The 13,110-nt window shown below is 51.1% G+C and overlaps 1 protein-coding gene across 1 annotated transcript; it reads right to left on the bottom strand.

Moving 5' to 3' along the window:
• Positions 1-391: 391 nt before the first annotated feature.
• Positions 392-12,379, bottom strand: WNT5A (Wnt family member 5A). Its single transcript, XM_058032202.1, has 5 exons — positions 12,258-12,379; positions 9,041-9,174; positions 7,655-7,920; positions 2,634-2,926; positions 392-948 (listed from the first exon to the last, which is right to left on the bottom strand). Exons 1-5 carry the CDS (start codon positions 12,261-12,263, stop codon positions 490-492), a joined length of 1,158 nt encoding a protein of 385 aa, XP_057888185.1. The 5' UTR covers positions 12,264-12,379; the 3' UTR covers positions 392-489.
• Between the last annotated feature and the right edge of the window lie 731 nt (positions 12,380-13,110).

Below are 13,110 nucleotides of genomic sequence, written 5' to 3'. Positions count from 1 at the left end.
TCTGTGTGCTCCTCACATCCATAAGGATGGCTCTAACATCCCAAGCACATGACGTGGTTGCTCTGTCTACTGCACGTGTATTACGTTCCGTGGATCTAAATTAGGATATGTCGGCTTTTCCCCTCAAACTACTCTATTGTTTGTAAGAAAAGTCAAATTTTTTTTTTAACTTTGTAAAATAAATATTCTCAGATTCTCCCCCATTATTGCCAAAAATATAAGCCTCACACAGTTCTGGGATGGACGCAGAGAGGGTTTCCAGGCACTTCTCTTCGCAACCTTTATATTTTTCTTTTTTCTTTCTTTTTTTCTTTTCCTTCCCCGCCCTTTTTTTTTAGTTTTCTTTTTTTTTTTTTTTTAATTTTCTTAAAAGAAGACGAAAACTCCTTGGACTCTATAAATAAAGTGGAGATAGTCCTGCTGAAAGGGAGAAGGGCCTGCACCCCTTTGCTGGCAGGCGGCTGCAGCTCCTCCCACCTCGTCCGTGCCCTATTTGCACACAAACTGGTCCACGATCTCTGTGCACAACTTGCATTTCACGTAGCAGCACCAGTGGAACTTGCAGTGGCAGCGCTCTCGCTGCACCGTCTTGAACTGGTCGTAGCCCCGGCCGCAGCACATGAGTTCACAGCCGTCCATGCCCTCCGAGGTCTTATTGCACAGGCGGCCCTGGGTGCCCAGGGAGCCGGTGCTCTCGTTGCGCACGCAGTAGTCGGGGCTGGGGTCGATGTACACCAGGTCGTGGATGGTGGGGGCGTTGAAGCGGCTGTTCACCTGCACCAGCTTGCCCCGGCTGTTGAGCTTCATGGCGGCGGCGCTGTCGTATTTCTCCTTCAGGGCGTCGCCCACCTTGCGGAAGTCGGCGAGCTGCAGCCAGCAGGTCTTGAGGCTGCACGAGCCGGAGACGCCGTGGCACTTACAGGCCACGTCAGCCAGGTTGTACACCGTCTGCAGAGTCGGGGAGAGAAGCAGGAACCGTGATCAAAGACTAGCCCGGCTGTGGAGTGTTTATACCCCTCATCTCCTGCCCTCCGTCGTAGCCCCTCCACAATATTCACCTTAGCATCCCCTCCCCTCCTCCTATTCAGTGAGAATGACGAATAAGCTGACAACCCCCAGGACCCCAAAGATCCAGGAGGAGAGGAGGGGAGAGGGAGAGGAGAGAGGAGAGAGGAGAGAGGAGAGAGGAGAGAGGAGAGAGGAGAGGTCTCACCAGCCTCTCCCCACAGCAGAGACAGCCACAACAGCACACCCAGCCCAGACAGCAGCATCACTCAGGCTGCACTCAAATTTTAGGAATTCGCTCTCACGCCAGCAAAGGATTTTGCTGTTTCATTAAGAAATGTAAAACATTTCCTTATTTTCTATCTGAGTTACTGTCCCTATTGATCTCTGCTTGAGGCTGCAATTAGTGAAAGAGTTAAGATTCCTTTTGCTCCTGGCTCAGCTGCAGCTGATTGTCTACTCTTGGCTCGGCATCCTCCTATCCCAAACACTGCTCTGGAAGAGAGACTTCATCCAAGAAGAAACCCCCAAACACCTATGGGTGGGAGTCAGAGCTACATAGCAATATCCTCTTTACAAAGCTTTGGCAGGGAAACCTCAGTCATTTGCCCTGTACAAATAAAATAAGAGTCAGTGTTGACACTGCCCCAAAAATCCTGGGGTCTGACACATTAGATGATACTGTAGACAGCTTCCACCCAGCAGTTACAGAGTCTTAACACTGCCAAATGGCACTGCACAGATGAGGCTGAGGAAGGAAAAAACTCCTCAAGTCTCTGTAAGCAACTGTGAAAGTGTCATTTTTCTTCTTCCTAATAGTAATTGGCCTGTCCATTGCTCTCAGACATCCTCCTCTTACATTTAAATACTATTAATTTTCAATTATCTTTCATCCTTCTTCACTTTAGAGCACAAGTGCAAAGTCTCAGCTGACTATTGTTGGCACTTCAAGCTCTAGGAAAATAATGATTTTGGCTCTTCATATTCAGACTATTAAAAAAAAGTTTACACCCATTCATTTAAAGCATTTTTGAGATTAAAGAAACCATGAAGACATGTTCAACCACAGAAGGCCATGTTTTCTAATAGCAAAGAGAAGCTTTTCACATACTCTTAAACCAGGCAAAGAAAAAAAGTCAGAACAATCTTGTGGCACAATTCCAGCCTGGGAAGCCCAGCACACCCCTCTTCCTTCCAACACACACTGTCCTGGTTGGAAATACCAACTAATAAAATTCTGTTCTACAGAGAACCCACAGCAAGCAGGGCACTTCTCATGAAACAATACAGAGGGAAACACAACACGCTTTGGTCCCAGCCTCCCCGTGAGGAAAGCAACAGGGCTGTCAGACAACCAAAAGCAACACCAACCCATGCACTCCCCACCTACCCACCCACACCCCGTGTTTGCCGTTTTCTCATTTTGTGCATCAAACCAAAGATAAGCAACACCAACCCATGCACTCCCCACCCACCCATCCACACCCCGTGTTTGCCGTTTTCTTGTTTGGCACGTCAAACCAAAGACAAGCCACGGTGGCTGCTCTGCGCCCTGCTGAAACCACGTCCTTCCCCAAAAAGAAGGGACGAGGAGGAGCGTGGGGACACACTGTGGCACAGACACTCACTCTTCTGCCGGCCTCGTTGTTGTGCAGGTTCATCATGATGCGCGCGCTCTCGTAGGAGCCTCGCTGGTAAACGCGCTCGCGCTCGCGCGCGTCCACGAACTCCTTGGCGAAGCGGTAGCCGTACTCGATGTTGTCGCCGCAGCCGCCCCACAGCCAGTCCCGGGGCAGGTCCTTGGGCCGCGCGGCGCGGCTGCAGCCGCACGAGGACAGCTCGCCCTCCCGGCACGCGCGGCTCATGGCGTTGACCACGCCGGCCGCGCTCACCGCGTAGGTGAACGCCGTCTCCCGGCTGCCTGCACGGAGACACAAGCGGGGTTAGGGGACAGCCACCACTCCCTCCCTTGTCCTCCCAGCCCGCTGATGGGCCGGCAGGACCAAGGCTCTCCAGAGCCACCAAGCTCACGCACACGGTAAAAAGCATAGTAACCCTGAACCATGCTGCCAAAACATCCTCACTCTGAAAGAGCCAAGCCAAGCCAAGCCACGTGAGCACACACAGTTTGTCAAGAGCAGAAAACACTTCTCTTTCATGCTGGTGAGCACCTGGATGAAAGTGCAGAGTGGAGGTGCATCAGGGCCATGAGGCCAGCGGGGCCAAAGCAGCCATGCCTGCGTGTGAGGGGAGGGAAGGGTAACAGGCTCCCTGTCCTTCAGAAGAAAGAGATGTTAAATACATCTTTTAAAAGTCTGGTTCTTAAATTACTACTTTTCAAATGTGATTGATGCACTTCACCCACTTATTCCAATTTATTTAAAGTTCAAGCAATTTATGAAGTCTCCCAGTATCAAAAGAAGCACGCAGCAGAATAACGCACAACTTTTCACCCTACACATTAGCCAGACACTTCTAGAAGAGACTATTTAAAACTAACAACAACCTGTGCTGGTTATTATCCACCACTTCAGCTCTTGTGAATATGGCAAGGGAGCCCACGGACAATCATTTTTACAAATTACAGGGAAGAAAAAACCCTTGGCACGAGGTGGCCTTGAAGGTTTTCTCCTGCATCTGGTGCCCTTAAATGGAAATGGAAAACCTCAAGTTTCCAGCTTTCGTTAAGAAAAAGTTACAATACCCATAATGTAAGACATGGCCACATACCATCCTATTGACAGTATCAGATCCCACCTCATTAAGTGTCTGACTTCCCCAATCACTTTTCCAAGGGTGCCACAAGTTCTGAGTACAACTAGCAGAGCTTGCAGATAGACAAACACAAAACTTGCACCAGAGAGCAACACTTGAAGTTTGTTTTTCTCCTTAAGAGACAGCATCCCAATGGGTCGCTTCCAAGAAAGATTCTTGGAATGACTAAGAATAGACTAAATATTTTTTTTTCTGTTTATATGATTTAAGTTTTATTCCTAATCTTTAGTCTAATCAATAGATCAAGCTAGTTTTTAGTCTTGGTTTTACGTGATTTTACTTAGGGAACATCATGACCTTTAAAAACTAGGATGTTAAGAGGCTGTGTTTTGGGCAAATCATATATATTTAGACAGCAACATTTTAGGCAGAATCTCTTTGTACAAGATGTATCATGACAGGTCAAATCTAATAGGAGCTTTCAAGCACTTCTGAAACATAAATAATTTGAAGTCTGGTTCATATTTAACATCAAGATGACACCATGATCAGAGCAGTTTTGTTAATACAACAGCTGTCATCCACTGGATTGATTTTAGTACTAGATGCTGGGTTTAAATGGGAAAAATCAGAAATCTTATGTTAGGAAAGATGAGACTTAAGAAACATCAGAAGCACTTTGCTACCTTACAATCAATGGTCTATACTCACAGACACCTGCTCTTGGAAGTATCTACAAGAATTGTGGGTATAAAGGGTTACAGGAGTAGCATTTTCAGTTAAAAAAACATTGGCTTTATTTGGTGACTTAAGCCTTGCATCTACTGCAAACTATAGCAGGGGGAACCTCATACAGATTTTAATGTTCCCCTTTGCTCTGTAACACACATTTTTGGATTAATTCCTTAAGCAAAATTTCCACTCTATTGAGAGGAAAGAAACGTGGTCTGCTTTGGACCACAGGACTCGCCTCTTCCATTCCATTTTTGTTCTTTTGCATGTTTAGTTAACTCATGCTTTCTCATGGTTAACTCTGCCCCTTATTGTGGGATTTAAACTCATAAAGCTGACTATTTTTGACTCGTTTTCATTATTAACCTGGAACAAATTTTAAAGAACTTACTCTCAGTGGGAAGGAGAAGGAAAGGCTTGGGTACAGGAAGGAGAGTTGCCCTGCAAGTTTCCTCCTTGAGCATTTAGGCAAATTATAAAATAGCATCAGCTGCTGAAGTGCACTTCAAGCCAACACTGCCTCAAGCCATCGACCCCAGGAACACATTAAGAGTGATGGCTCCACACGGATGAGTTACGCTGAGTTTTCTTTTTTTCCCTTCTTTTTTCAGTCTTTAGGCACAACTGTGCTTTCCTTCACTGTCAAACATATCTGTCTTTTCCCACAGTCCAGGATTTCTCTCTATTGTAGCCATGGCAAGCAAACACACATTCCAAACACGTTCGAGTCCCCTCTCTCCCATATATATAAAACATAGAAATGGAACTGTTCAATATACACACACTGTAGGAAGCCACCCACAGAGCAAGGCGCTGAGCTTTACACTCCATCTGAATAAGTCTGCAAGAACAGAACCCTTTTTTTTTTTTTTTATACCTGAACATAAGATACAAAATGTTCTTTGTCTTGCATTTTAAAAGCATTCAACATCAGGCTGAAGGCAGAACAAGCTGGACCCCAACCACACGGAGCTGTAGGGGGAGGATCCAGTGATTTTGTTTCCTGTTAGCACTTAGCAAAGCCCATGTGCAGCCTGCACAGGGCTGGCCACAAAGCCAGGAGACGGCAGCGAGCACCGTGGCCTGACCTGGGAACCCGCACCCGAGGAGAGCAGAGCAGAACACGGGCCCTAAAACTTTACAGTTCAATAAGCCACAGAGCAAGTTTCCAAACCCAAGGGCAGGTTTATTTGTACAGCTTTAGCTAACTGCAGGGTAAATCCTGGAAGAAAGACTGTCCATTGACACACGGGGCCGTGGCTGTGCCGTGCCCGGGAACTCTCTGGGGCGCAACCAAGGGCACGAGGCAAAGCCTCCCAAACAATGGGCGCTCAGAGCCGGCACCCTGCACTGCTGGCAGCAAGGGCATCTGACAGCCCAGCACACAGCCCATGGCAGGCTGAAACCAATGGGATCAGGCTCTGAAAGTGCCCACTCTTCCCTCCACACAGAGGAACACCGGCTGGTCATTACTGAGGGTCAGCACGAAATACTACAGGCTGCTACACCTCCTTCTTGCTCTCACTGAACACACTCTTCATGCTCTCACTCCTGAATATGGCTATTAACCCTGCTTCCATCCGCAATTAGAATAAGTGGCTTAATTACATGATGAATTGCTGTGTAGACATCATCTAATACAGTCATATCCAGCAAAAGGGTGCGGTAAAGTTATTTAACTTGAAAGGAGCCACCTTAAAATAGATCTGTCATACTTGGGGAGGGCAGAAATATCGATTCCAGAGACAGACACCACAAATCACGGGCCCCATCCTGTGCACTCCTTCACACCAACAGTCCCCCTGAGCTAATTTTCACTTGCTTGGATAATAAATAAGGGCTGAAGGATGAAGGCCTAAATTTTAAACAGATTAATTTTCTGACATTTTTTAGACTAGAACAGAGAGGTGTACAGAAGAAGCTTGCTTTCATGTTTTTACACTTTTGCTTGGGTAAGGTAAAAAAAGACCCAAACTCTATGGAGGGTTAACACTGTGCTTTATAAAGCCTGTGGAAGGTTGTTTATCTAAAATCAAATGCTCCAATTCGGTACTTTCATGCAACAGAATTTTTTCTATTTGTCTGACAATCTCCAAATAAAAACGTCTTTTAACAAAAACTGAGACCAAATGTGAATTGATGCATTCCTTCAATTTTAACTGGAGTCAGCCCATTTACAGACAAACCCAGACTGAAACCAATTTTAAAACTTTTCCTTTTTCTAAAGCAGGATAGAAAAACACTGCCATAAAAGCTTTGCTTTACAACCCCAACTAAAAAGCAGTGCTGCATTTGCCAGTGTACTGCTCACTACTTAAAGCATCACAAGTGTCACCCAGAAAAGTAGGCATTTTTCAGTTGATTACACAAAATCAGCAATCTGCCTTGAGAAATTCAGAAGAAGGTTTCACCATGGACCCCATTCAACAGTCCTGGTTAAAATTTTGCCAAGGATTTTAAAATACTACAAGGTCCTCAAATGCTTATAAAGTCAGGCAGTACATGAACACTGGAGAAGGCCTTTTCAGAGAGGATCTGATAGGGGAAGGGTTGGGTGTCCACCAAATTGTGATAAGATTTAAACAAGAATATGTCTCTCACCATGGACATGATTCCATCAAATGTCAGTTACAAGGAGAATCACACATTTTACCATGATAGAACTAATCTCATGAAAATTACCCTGCTACAGTAATTTAAAAATAAATCTGTTTTCCTTAAAAAGAGAGAAAAAAACACTGTATCTGGAAATAAGCAAGGAGGAATTGCCTATAAACACTAATCGACAGAGCAGCAATTTTCAGTTAACCTCTGGACCAAGAGCGATTTATTATGCAGCTGCTAACTTTGGAACTAGACATGGACATCTTTAATTTTACAAGACGCTGCTGGTTTTAATTCTTGTAGGTTGCCTTCGTTTTGTCTCAGGTTCTCTAAAAAAGAGATTTCAGGGCCTCATTTTCCTCTCTCCCCTATTCCCATATGCAAATATATATTCCTACTTTGTTTTCCAAGACATATGGCTGGACAGTGGTGGGAAATCACCTCCAGCTAAAAATAATCCAGCTCCTTTGCCAACTTTTAGAAACACTTGATTGTATACAGTACTCAGTAAGAACCTGGCAAGAGATTCAAGTGCAGAACAGTGTGTGCCATACATATCCTCAGACAAGAGTTTAATCATAAAGACGTTGCTTCCTACCTATCTGCATGACTCTGCCAAAAACAGAGTTGTTGTCCACAGTGCTGCAATTCCATCTTCTGTGTCTGAATTGATACTGGCACTCCTTAATGCCCGTCTTTGCACCCTCTCCAATGAACTGCATATGGTCCTGATACAACTGGCAGAGCTTCTTCTGTCCCTGGGAAAGCCCTGCTAGCTGGCTGCACAGGGGCTGGGCTCCTATAATGTACACCTCTGACATCTGAACAGGGTTCATGGGGTTCATGGGGTTCATCCCTAAAGACCTGCACAAAGAAAGAGCTGCATTAATGAACAGAAGACTTCAAAATAAAATAAAGCAATTTTTTAAAAATCTACAAATCCCAGACACGTATCTTATACATGAGTATACAACTCCTGTTTTTGTTAACAAGTGAGAAAAAAACCCAGACACATAAATATAAACTTTTGTTTTAAGAACAGGACAGAAGTTACTGTGGTTATCACCATACATTAGAGACTGAGGTACGACACAGACTTGGAAGACGTGCATCTAGGCAGTCTTTCACCAGCTTAAATTGACACAGTAAAAAATCAGAAGCTCCAAACAATTGCAAGGCCAGGAAAATAAATAAAGCAAAAATGAAAAAAGCTCTCCAAATCCCAATTTATCTTAACACATATTTTATACTTAAGTCTGGGTTTTTCAGTCTGATCTCTTATAAACAAATAGGGAAACCTTTAGCAAGCCAGAAGTAGAAACTTGCTACAGACTAGTCTAGCTTCTTCCAAATGACAACACAGAAACATACAGGCAAGTATATTCATTCTAAACAAAATCAACTTTGTTTTCTTAATTCTTAAAGTGCTCTTCACATGATACATTTCAATTAAAAAGTAGCTATTAATCCAAAAGGCATCACTGGAAAAAGCAGACAAACACCTATTTCAAGAACTCTCAACATTGTACAGTACACAGATAATTTGCCAAAGCTGGAATTTAAACGTACTCCTTTGTAACGAAATATATTTGTAAACATTTCAGTTACAGAAAACTTCAAACTGAAACTTTAACTTTTTCCTTGCAAATCAGCATTTTCTCTTGTACATGCAAACCATCTAACGTAGGGGAGTTGAAACATCTCTTTTAAAAGAAAAACAATTATAGTGATTTAAAGATGATAAAATTCATAGAGAATCCACCAGACAGCATTCTAAAAACTGTGTTTTACTAGACGAGATGTTGCACATTTACCCTCACTCGACAGACCCGTTCTACCCAACATATTCCAACCAGAACTTCTCCCCTGCTGCCTCGCTCCGGCCGCACTCCCGCAGAAACAAAGTACAGAAGAAGCACAGAGACATTGAAGCAAGCAAATCTTGACACCCCCTTCCAAAAGCAAGTCGATACGAGATGCTTACCACCAAGAGCTGGCTTCTATTACAACCTGGGTAAAAGAGGAGAAAACGGCCAGAGCCACTACGAGGTAATGAGAAGCCATTGTGCTGCCAACTGTCCCCACAGCACCTCCGTGGATTAATACTGCACTGGATTTCTGGAGGGGGGAGAAAAAGGATCAGATTGTTTATTGCTTCTCAGACCATTTTCGAGCATTCAAGTTTAAACAACGGAAGTCTCCGGGCCCCTTTTAACTTGACTCTGCCTCGCCGGCCCTTCTCCGCGCCGAGGCTCTGGTGCCAGACACAGGCGCAGCTCCCGCGGCACCGGGCAGAGCCCACCCCGCAGCCCCCACCCCTCGGACACCGCCTTCCCGGGGCGCCCGCCCGTCCCCGCGCCCCGGCCCCGCCGCTCGCACCCCGCCCCGGCACGGCACGGCCACCGGAGCCGTCCCCGCTGCCCCGGGGCGCGGCGACCCGCGGGCATTACCCCATGGCAGCCCGCGCTGGCTAAAGGCGGCTGCAGGTTCGCACAGCGAGCCCGACACGGAGGGGGCCGGCGCCTCGAGGGGTCGGTTCCGCGGGGGCCCGAGGGCTCCCGCCCCGCGATGATGCGGCCGCTCCTTGCCCTGCTCCGTCGGCCCCTAAAACATCGCGGCGCAGCCTCGGGGCTCCCGCCCGCCGCGACCGCCGAGCTCCGCGCTGGCACCGCGGGCACTGCCCCGACGGCAGCCCCGGGGCCGCCACCGGGCCGGGGAGGGACCAGGAGCGACAAGGGGCAGCTCCGCGTCCCGACCCGGACCCTGCAACAACCGGGCTGCCGTCCTGGAAGTCAAAGGCTTCCCCCGACAGGTCCCGCGATCACCGTCTGGTCCTCACACGGGACTCTCTCACTCTCTCCCCAGAGCCATTCCTGGGGTTGATTTCCCCTCCCCTCGGAAGGAAAAAAAAAAAAAAAAAAAAAAGAAAAAAAAAAAGGACATTTCGACACTTGGGGGCTCCCTATTCCCTATTCATTCTCCAAAGGCCCTTAAAGCTGAATTGAAGGTGTTCTTAATTCTAATTTATTTCTGTTTGCGAAGGGCCGGGAGGAGCGGAGCGCTGACAGCGGGGCGGACACGGAACCTGCCCGGGCACACGCGGGGGAGCTGCGGCAGCGCGGGGACCCCCACGGGCCGCTCCCCGACACCGCTCGGGGGCCGCAGCCCTGGGGCGAAGCCTCCCCGCGCCGTGCGGGTTCAACATCCATCCCCTGCCGCGGGAGATGAGCCCCCAGGTCCCCGCTGCTGGGGGTGGGTACACGGGGCCGGTCTCCCGCAGCAGAAAGAGCCCGCCCGTCCCACGGGGGCTCGGTCCCGGCAAAGGTGCGAACGCCGAGGGCGTGCTGAGCGAGGGACGAGGCGAAGCGAGGAGCGCGCGGGGCAACCCGCGACACCCGACAGCGCGCAACGCGCCGGGCTCTTTTCATCGTGTCACTTCTTGAAACAATGACGGTCACAAAGGAGCGCCACCAAAGTGCCCGAGCCCAGCCCGAGGAGGTCGGAGACGCCGGTGCCCATGCGGGACGCCGACAGCTGTGCATCAGCCCGGGCCAGCAGCCAGCCCGGGCACGCCGAGCTGCCGGCGGGGCAGAGCCGGGAGCGGGGCAGAGCCGGGAGCGGGGCAGAGCCGGGAGCGGGGCGCTGTCCCCGCAGCAGGACGCGGCCGGCAGGGTCAAAGCGCTCGGTCCCCACAAGGCCGGGGCGCCCCCGCGCTCGGAGCCCCCGGGCCGGCGGTGGCGGCTCGCTCCCAACAGGGGGCGGCCTCGCTCGGCGGCTCTGCCCTTCCGACGGCAGCTCCGCGCCGCTGCCATCGCCCCCTGCGCTGCGCGCACCGCGCCGGGCTGCGAGGCTGCGGAGGAGACACCTGCGCCCGGGGCCGCGGACAGCCCGGCCCTGCCAGCCCGGCCCTTCGGCACGCAGCAGCTGACAAGGTACCACCAGAAACGACACACACAAAAAGCCCACAGTAAAAAAAAAAAAAAAAAAAAAAAAAAAAAAGAAAAAAGAAAAGAAAAAAAGGCAGACTGCCCAGCAGCACGGAGCACTGGAGATGGGGAGTGTGAGGCACCGCGCTCAACTCTGTAGGGCCGCGGAGATTGGGTTTTGGTATTTAACGCACCCCATGCGGAGCCCGCGCTCCTTGCCGAGATGAAAAGAGAGGCTTTTACAGATCCTGCACCGCGGGATCGCCTCTGATCCTGTTTTACACGGGATGTCTGGAAAGCCTGCGAAGGCATCTGGTTTTCTAGGAGCACTACCAGCGGGCAGGCGGCATCCAGAGCCCGGCTCCGGGGGGCTGTAAACCGCGGGAGGCGCAGCGGCTCCGCGGGGACCCCCCGGCCGCCCCCTGCTCCCCGCTGCGCCTTCACAGCCATTTGGAGGAGCCAGAGCACGTCTCACGTTTGCAGGGAAAGGCACGGGTCGGGTCCCGGCCCAGCTCTCCCCAGCGGAGGCGCAGAGGGGCTGTTTTCCCGGGGGTGAAGGCACATCGTGTCCTTCCCTCGGCGCCCGGGGACAGCCTCGCTCCTCGGCCCCGCTGAACTCCCCGTGACCCTCCGAGCGCAGCCCATTTACCATACAATTGACAATTAAAAACAAACAAACAACAAAAAGCCAACAGCCTTTCCAACATGGAGTCCTCGCAGCGCCAAGGGGACCCGGAGGAGCCGCGCTCCTCCGCGCTGACCCAGGCGGGACCCGCTGCAGATGCAGAGTGATAATCTCCAGAAACTGAGAATAAAATTAAATGGGGGGGGGGGGGGGGGGCTGACTCCGGGTCCTCCGCTGGCCCCCAGCCAGTTCTCCTTAAAGGTACAGGCCACCATTAGCGCCGACGTTGGGCTCCTCCATCGCGATCCTCCTCGGGAAACTTTGGGAAGTTTGGAAAGATGTCTTTAAACTCGCGTTAGGAGCCGCTGCCAGAAAGATGCACCGGGACGCGGCGGGCAGAGCGAGCCCAGCAAGTGTCCCTGCGGCGGGCAGCCTCTCTTCGGGGGGAAATTTAAAAAGAGAGGGAAAAGCAGAAAATACAAAAGCTTTTCCCAAGTGGGGAGCAGAACTCTCCGCGGTGGGTGAGAGCGGAGAGGCAGCAGCACCCGGCGCTGGCCGAGGAGGGCAGGAGAGGCCGCCCCGCACCTCGCCGAGCGCAGCCCACCCTGCGCGCCCGCGGCCCCTGCGGCGCGGAGCCCCCGCGGACTCACCTCCATCGCGCGGGATCGCCGAGAGGGAGCAGCCAAGTAATCCAAGCGGAGCGGGAGGAGAAACGGCGAGACGAAAGTAAAATCCTGGCTCGCAGGAGCCGGGCGGTATCGTCCCGAGCCGCGGCCGGGGGAGCGCGGGGGCCCGCGGAGCTGGCGGGGGGCGGCGGGCGAGCGGCCGCCCTGTCCGGCGCAAACCGAGCGTGTCCGACTGCGGAGCGGGGCACCAGTGCAGCCTTCTTTCCAAGGTCCATCAGCAATCGCAGTAATTAGGGCTTTCCACCAGCAGAAGAAGAAGGAGGTAAAAAAAAAAAAAAAGCCAAAAAAAAAGACCAAAAAAAAAAAAGCCAACCCAACACACGCACACAGCGCCCGTGGGCGTGATTGTGCGGAAGCAAATAAAAATCTTCACAAGCGGCAGCGAAAGCGCCGCGGGCGACGATCCGTCCCACCAGCCCAGGTGGTGCCGCCGCGGGGCTCCCCGCGCTCCCACCCGGCTCCGCCGGCGCTCGGGCCGCCGACCGCCCCCTCCGCACGGCGCGGACCGGCCCGCGAGAGGGGGACGATGGAGCCGAGCGGGCGCAGGGCTCCCCCCTGCCCGCCCCCCTTCACTTGCCTAAAGGCTGGGCGGTGCAGAGCCGGGGGTCCGCCGCTGCAGAGCCATCCCGGGGCCGGCTCCCTCCATTTTACACTGAGAAGAAAAAGCCCAAACAGAAAAAGAAGTTTCTGCACAAGCGGGAAGGGGGAGGGGGGCTGTGCACGCGTTTGCCTGTCTTACGGGGCGACTGATCCTGCAAGGCGAGCAGGGGCAGGGGGAGGGGAGCAGTCCGGGCTTCAGGAGCTGCGGCTCCCCCAA

This window comes from Melospiza georgiana, chromosome 11, assembly GCF_028018845.1.
Source record: "Melospiza georgiana isolate bMelGeo1 chromosome 11, bMelGeo1.pri, whole genome shotgun sequence".
In the NCBI taxonomy this organism is placed as follows: domain Eukaryota; kingdom Metazoa; phylum Chordata; class Aves; order Passeriformes; family Passerellidae; genus Melospiza; species Melospiza georgiana.
This window is presented reverse-complemented; position numbering and strand designations above follow the sequence as displayed.